Source organism: Hyperolius riggenbachi, chromosome 6 (genome assembly GCF_040937935.1).
Source record: "Hyperolius riggenbachi isolate aHypRig1 chromosome 6, aHypRig1.pri, whole genome shotgun sequence".
Classification (NCBI taxonomy): domain Eukaryota; kingdom Metazoa; phylum Chordata; class Amphibia; order Anura; family Hyperoliidae; genus Hyperolius; species Hyperolius riggenbachi.
Window position 1 is genome coordinate 363,598,375 of NC_090651.1, and position 7,302 is coordinate 363,605,676.

Genomic DNA, 7,302 nt, shown 5'->3' on the forward strand with positions numbered 1-7,302 from the left:
CTACTCAGGCGAACAGAGGTTAGTTTGTATATCGGATTATCGGTGAGACTGCAGATCACTTATAATCTGGTATATATCTGTATTTCCGGTGATACTGCTGATCACCAGTAATCAGATACTCTCTGCGCCCACCGATCGTTACAGCAGCCTATCACAGTACCCATTTCTTAATTATTGATTGGCCAGCGCTGTTACCCTGGAGACAGCAGTGGGTACAGGACTCACTTTTACGTGTTGCTGACCCCACACAATGTCCAATTGTGAGCCACTTTTGACTATGTGTGTGTGGTGGAACGCTCCCACCACGCCCATCACCTGTAGACGCTTGATTGACCAGTTCCCCCGTGTGACTTGATTGATTCACTTCACGTTGCCATGGAGACCTTGGCACTAGCCCCAATAGTGGACACCATCGGCCAAAAAATTTTTGGATGGGTGTGTGTGGAGAGAGGTGGTAGGATACGGTTTCGGTTGGGGCGGCTGGTAATAGTCGGCCTTGGGCGGTAAGAAGTACAAATCCGGCCCTGGGTATAGCGTCTGTATTATTGGTGATTCTGCAGATCACACATAATCAGACGTCTGTGTTGCTACACCAATCGTTACAATAAGTCATTCAAATGCAACCCATGCGGTGAGCGCTGGCTTTATTCTCTGCTGTCCATATTGAATGTAAGTTACACATTTTTGCTTAGCTGCTGCCAAGGTAAGGACATATGCTTTTAACTTATGTGAGATAGTGTAGGACATCTGCTCTAGATAATTACCTCAACGTTGGTGCAGATGTCCAGTAAATTGTATTTTGCATGCAAGCTATAATCGAAGCTAAACTTTCTCCATAAACCAGTATTGCATTGTTTGGATGCGGGGCGTGCATTTTTAGTCCAGGATGGGCGGTGTACGCCACAGCGATTAACCATTCAACTGTAGTATTAGGTCAGGGATGTGCAGCCTTCTAGCACTAAATCTGGTACTCGATCATACAACCGTCATGCAGTTTGTATCCCACCTGGGGTGGGACCTGGGGACTGGCACTGTACAGATAGTGTAGTCATCAGGGGCGTAGCAATAGGGGTTGCAGAGGTTGCGACCGCATCGGGGGCCCGAAGGGCCCTACCTCAACTACAGTATTAGCTCTCTATTGGTCCTGTGCTCATAATAATCACTTCTATAGATACTTTGAATAGTGGTAATCATTAACAAACTGTTCCCCATTCCCTTCTTGCACCTCAGGCTCTGACATGGTAGTTGCCATTGGCAGGTTTTGGTGCGCCGTATCAATTGTTATGTATTGAGAGTTTGGGGGCCCCATTGTAAAACTTGCATCGGGCCCACAGCTTCTTAGCTACGCCACTGGTAGTCATGGTCGCCTTGTGAACGAGACCATAGGCCGGGGACTGACCCATAGAGCACATGCTTATATTCCTTGTGGATAAAAATGTCTTCATTGTTCACTGGTACAACTTGCTCTCCTCCCTTCTTCGTGCTGCGGTCATGTTCCCCCAGAACCACCTGGTACGTCCGGCCGGCTCTGCAGGAAGAGAGAGATGTATGAGGCTCACCTAACAATCTCAAGGTGGCCTCTAACGAGTCAATATCTAGTGAAAAAATCATTAGAGTGATCAGATATTCTGATCTGAAGTGAAATAGTTCACTACACCATCAACAAACCAATCTTTGCTTCCTATCTAATCACAACCTACAAGAATATCCGAATCTTGGTTTGAGGAAAATCAGATCGGACGACTGTTTTTATAATAGTTTGTAATCCATTGTGCCCATCAATGGAGATTATTTACAGCCAATCCAATCAGAATTTCTGATCGCTCAAACAATTTCTGGCTAGAAGTTGGACCGTTAGTGGCCACCTTCACACGTTGGTGGTCAGGGATGAGACGCCTAAATGTAAGATAATAGGTTGAAAAGTCTGTCCCAGCCATACACTTATAGACTGCCTGCCGATGTGCCCCATTATAGATAGCCAGATGTGCCCCCAGTATTAGGGAAGCCACCCCCCAGTATAAATAGCCAGATGAGCCCCCAGTATTAGGTAGCCTCCCCTCAGTATAGATAGCCAGATGTGCCCCCAGTATTAGGTAGCCTCCCCTCAGTATATATAGCCAGATGTGCCCCCAGTATTAGGTAGCCTCCCCTCAGTATATATAGCCAGATGAGTGTGATAAAACGCGGAAAAGCCGCCGCGTGTACTGCTGGCAAGGCGGCTGATTCCGTGTCTAGCGCAGCGGTTTGCACGCAGCAGCGTGCGTCTGGTGTGGCTGGGCCTGTTAGTTCACACAGGCTGAGGAATACGCGCGCGTGCGCTGAGAGGCAGAACCTTTATGACAAACAAGGAGGGATCAACTGACCAGGTTGGTCAGCTGACCTCAAAGCAAGTGGCTATTGGTTGATCGCTGATGGGTGGCGCCGGAGAGCGCCGCGCTATATATAGTCACTGCTGGTCAGTCTCAAGTTGTCTGCCGTTGCGATCACTACGTGGAAGCACCTAGACCACCTTAGTCAGATCCTACAGTGTGTTAGAACCAGGAGGACCTGGGAATTCACACTGAGCCAGATTACTTCTGTGTATTATTGTGTTATACTTCAGACTAGTTCCAGGGTGTTGAGACTACGGACCTCACACTCAAGATTAGGGACTCTGTGTTATCATTCTGTTATACTCTATACTAGTTCCAGGGTGTAGAGACCAGGCATGGTCGGAATAGCCCATTTCCGTTTCCGGCACAATTCCGCATTCCGTCATATAGAAATTCCGTTACCGTTCCATTCCGACGGTATACCGGGGCAGTTCCGCGGAATTCCGACTTATACGGAATTCCGTCGGAAAATTTTTAAAATCTCTTCCTCTTCCTCCTCTTCCATCCATCTCATCCATCCATCCAATCCAGTAGGGAATTGCAGATTTTCAAAACAGCTTATATACCATAGCTGGGACTTGAACCCAGGACCTAGTGTGTAGTAGGTATCTGTCTTAACCTCTAGACCATGACCCACACTACATGCTAAAGCTGGCGGTAGCATAAACCATACTTCCATTATGATCAATTCGATAGAAAAAGTAGCATGATTAAGGATTTGTACTTTTTGAAAAGCATGCTTATATACCATAGCTGGGATTTGAACCCAGGACCCAGTGTGTAGTAGGTATCTGTCTTAACCTCTAGACCATGACCCACACTACATGCGAAAGCTGGCGGTAGCATAAACCATACTTCCATTATGATCAATTCGATAGAAAAAGTAGCATGATTAAGGATTTGTACTTTTTGAAAAGCATGCTTATACACCATAGCTGGGATTTGAACCCAGGACCTAGTGTGTAGTAGGTATCTGTCTTAACCTCTAGACCATGACCCACACTACATGCTAAAGCTGGCGGTAGCATTAACCATACTTCCATTATGATCAATTCGATAGAAAAAGTAGCATGATTAAGGATTTGTACTTTTTGAAAAGCATGCTTATATACCATAGCTGGGATTTGAACCCAGGACCTAGTGTGTAGTAGGTATCTGTCTTAACCTCTAGACCATGACCCACACTACATGCTAAAGCTGGCGGTAGCATAAACCATACTTTCATTATGATCAATTCGATAGAAAAAGTAGCATGATTAAGGATTTGTACTTTTTGAAAAGCATGCTTATACACCATAGCTGGGATTTGAACCCAGGACCTAGTGTGTAGTAGGTATCTGTCTTAACCTCTAGACCATGACCCACACTACATGCTAAAGCTGGCGGTAGCATAAACCATACTTCCATTATGATCAATTCGATAGAAAAAGTAGCATGATTAAGGATTTGTACTTTTTGAAAAGCATGCTTATATACCATAGCTGGGATTTGAACCCAGGACCTAGTGTGTAGTAAGTATCTGTCTTACCCTCTAGACCATGAACCACACTGCATGGTAGTAGGTATCTGTCTTACCCACTAGTAAGGCTGAGGCTGGAGAGGCTGCAGCCTCAGGGCACAGTGTAGGAGGGGGTGCACAATTCATTCAGCTGTCATTCCCAATTGTGTTTGAAGCAGAAAGAAATAAGAAAAGGTGATACATGGCAGCGACTGCAAGCCAGATAAGTAGAGATTAAGGTGTTGGGAGTGGGGGGGTGGGGGCCCTGGGGCACCTCTTAGTGTAATAGCAATCAGTGTGTGACAGCTGGGGTGGGAGGGATGGGGGGGCGCACTTTGCTGTCTCAGCCTTGGGTGCTGAAGGACCTTGTCCCACCTCTGACCACACTACATGCTAAAGCCTGGCCCTGAGTGTGGTTGATGGTCTAGAGCAGTGGTCCTCAAACTAAGGCCCGCGGGCCGAAAGTGTCCCACTAAGGCTTTCTTACCGGCCCCCCACACAGAAAATGTATTGCTTATAAATGCAGTCAGCTACATCTTTAAATATTGGTGGTCCACATATGGAATAGCAGTGCAGCACCCCCCATCCACATGGAAGCCAGAAAGCAGAAATTTTGCTGGTTTCCAATCAAATTCCACATCAGGTGACACTGCTGTCCAATTGGCTTGCAGATTGTCACCTGGGTATGCTTCACTGTCTGGTCCGCAAAGACTTCTACATCATTTTATGTTTACTCCGGCCCCCCAGCGGTCTGAAGTATGTTGACCCGGCCCTCAACCCAAAATGTTTGGGGACCCCTGGTCTAGAGGGTAAGACAGATACCTACTACACACTAGGTCCTGGGTTCAAATCCTAGCTATGGTATATAAGCATGCTTTTCAAAAAGTACAAATCCTTAATCATGCTACTTTTTCTATCGAATTGATCATTATGGAAGTATGGTTTATGCTACCGCCAGCTTTAGCATGTAGTGTGGGTCATGGTCTAGAGGTTAAGACAGATACCTACTACACACTAGGTCCTGGGTTCAAATCCCAGCTATGGTATATAAGCATGCTTTTCAAAAAGTACAAATCCTTAATCATGCTACTTTTTCTATCGAATTGATCATAATGGAAGTATGGTTTATGCTACCGCCAGCTTTAGCATGTAGTGTGGGTCATGGTCTAGAGGTTAAGACAGATACCTACTACACACTAGGTCCTGGGTTCAAGTCCCAGCTATGGTATATAAGCTGTTTTGAAAATCTGCAATTCCCTACTGCATGATATGGATGGATGGAGAGGAGGAGAGGAGAGAGATTTTTTGTGCTATTCTGGAAAATTCCGTCGGAATTATAAAATTTCCGCGGAATTCCGTTTGAGAGGTATAGGAATTCCGATTTGACTACCGGAATTAACCTAATTCCGTCCGGAATTACGGAATTCATAATTCCGCGGAATTTTCCGAGCATCCCTAGTAGAGACCACGGTCTGTGTTTTGCCGACCTGGCTTGCCCGACCTAGAGAGCTATCTCTCTCCTTAGAGATAGTCTCCAGACCTGCTAGTGACATCCACCTTCAGGTGTCACTCACTCACAGGTTCTACCTACCTTCAGCCTGGGACTCCACCCCTTTGGAGGCCTCAGGCTGTTGGACGGTTTTTGTACTTCCCAAAAGGCGGTATCGCCCATACTGCCAGAGACCACCTGCTCCTCGGGTGGTCTTACTCAAAGTTATTACTGTTGCACCAAACACTCACATTTTGAAGGTGTCCAGAGGTTAGTTATACTTAGATTATCGGTGATTCTGCAGATCATCAATAATCAGGTATAATCTGTATTCTTGGTGATACTGCAGATCACCGATAATCAGATTCTCTCTGTGTGCTGACACCGATCGTTACAATGAGCCCCCAGTATTAGGTAGCCTCCCCCAGTATAGATAGCCAGATGTGCCCCCAGTATTAGGTAGCCTCCCCCCCCCAGTATAGATAGCCAGATGAGCGCCCAGTATTAGGTAGCCTCCCCTCAGTACAGATAGCCAGATGTGCCCCAGTATTAGGTAGCTTTCCCCCAGTATAGATAGCCAGATGTGCCCCCAGTATTAGGTAGCCTCCCCTCAGTATAGATAGCCAGATGTGCCCCCAGTATTAGGTAGCCTCCCACCAGTATAGATAGCCAGATGAGCCCCCAGTATTAGGTAGCCTCCCCTCAGTATAGATAGCCAGATGTGCCCCCAGTAATAGGTAGCCTCCCCTCAGTATATATAGCCAGATGTGCCCCCAGTATTAGGTAGCCTCCCCCCAGTATAGATAGCCAGATGTGCCCCCAGTATTAGGCAGCCTCTACCCAGTATAGATAGCCAGATGTGCCCCCAGTATTAGGTAGCCTCCCCCAGTATAGATAGCCAGATGTGCCCCCAGTATTAGGTAGCCTCCCCCCAGTATAGATAGCCAGATGTGCCCCCAGTATTAGGCAGCCTCTACCCAGTATAGATAGCCAGATGTGCCCCCAGTATTAGGCAGCCTCCCCCCCAGTATAGATAGCCAGATGTGCTCCCAGTATTAGGTAGCCTCCCTCCAGTATAGATAGCCAGATGTGCCCCCAGTATTAGGCAGCCTCCCCCCAGTATAGATAGCCAGATGTGCCCCCAGTATTAGGTAGCCTCCCCCAGTATAGATAGCCAGATTTGCCCCCAGTATTAGGTAGCCTCCTTCCAGTATAGATAGCCAGATGTGCCCCCAGTATTAGGTAGCCTCCCCCAGTATAGATAGCCAGATTTGCCCCCAGTATTAGGCAGCCTCCCCCCCAGTATAGATAGCCAGATGTGCCCCCAGTATTAGGCAGCCACCCCTCCAGTATAGATAGCTAGATGTGCCCTCCCTCAGTATTAGGCAGCCACCCCTCCAGTATAGATAGCCAGATGTTTCCCTAAGTATTAGGTAGCCTCCCCAGTATAGATAGCTAGATGTGCCCCCAGTATTAGGCAGCCTCCCCCCAGTATAGATAGCCAGATGTACCCCCAGTATTAGGCAGCCCCCACAGTATATATAGCCAGATGTGCCCCCAGTATTAGGTAGCCTCCCCCAGTATAGATAGCCAGATGTACCCCCAGTATTAGGCAGCCTCCCCTCAGTATATATAGCCAGATGTGCCCCAGTATTAGGTAGCCTCCCCCCAGTATAGATAGCCAGATGTGCCCCCAGTATTAGGTAGCCTCCCCCAGTATAGATAGCCAGATGTACCCCCAGTATTAGGCAGCCTCCCCTCAGTATATATAGCCAGATGTGCCCCCAGTATTAGGCAGCCTCCTCCCCAGTATAGATAGCCAGATGTGCCCCCAGTATTAGGCAGCCTCCCCCTGGGGTAGTTCTGTCACTTACATGCAGTGTGCAGCTGTCAACACCCAGTTTGGGGTGATGAGGCTCCCCCCGCAGACGTGGTAGAAGGCG

At 47.5% G+C, this 7,302-nt stretch overlaps 1 protein-coding gene across 1 annotated transcript in view; it reads right to left on the reverse strand.

Annotated features, from left to right (window-relative positions):
* The window catches only part of LOC137522271 (proproteinase E-like), a 97,976-nt gene that overhangs the window by 20,057 nt on the left and 70,617 nt on the right, over positions 1-7,302 (reverse strand). Inside the window, exons 3-4 of the mRNA XM_068242299.1 lie at positions 7,234-7,302; positions 1,400-1,528 (exon numbers count right to left, since the gene is read on the reverse strand). The exon at positions 7,234-7,302 is cut by the window's right edge and continues 26 nt beyond it. Of these exons, the coding sequence (XP_068098400.1) occupies positions 1,400-1,528; positions 7,234-7,302 (198 nt within the window). The remainder of the gene's footprint in view (positions 1-1,399; positions 1,529-7,233) is intronic.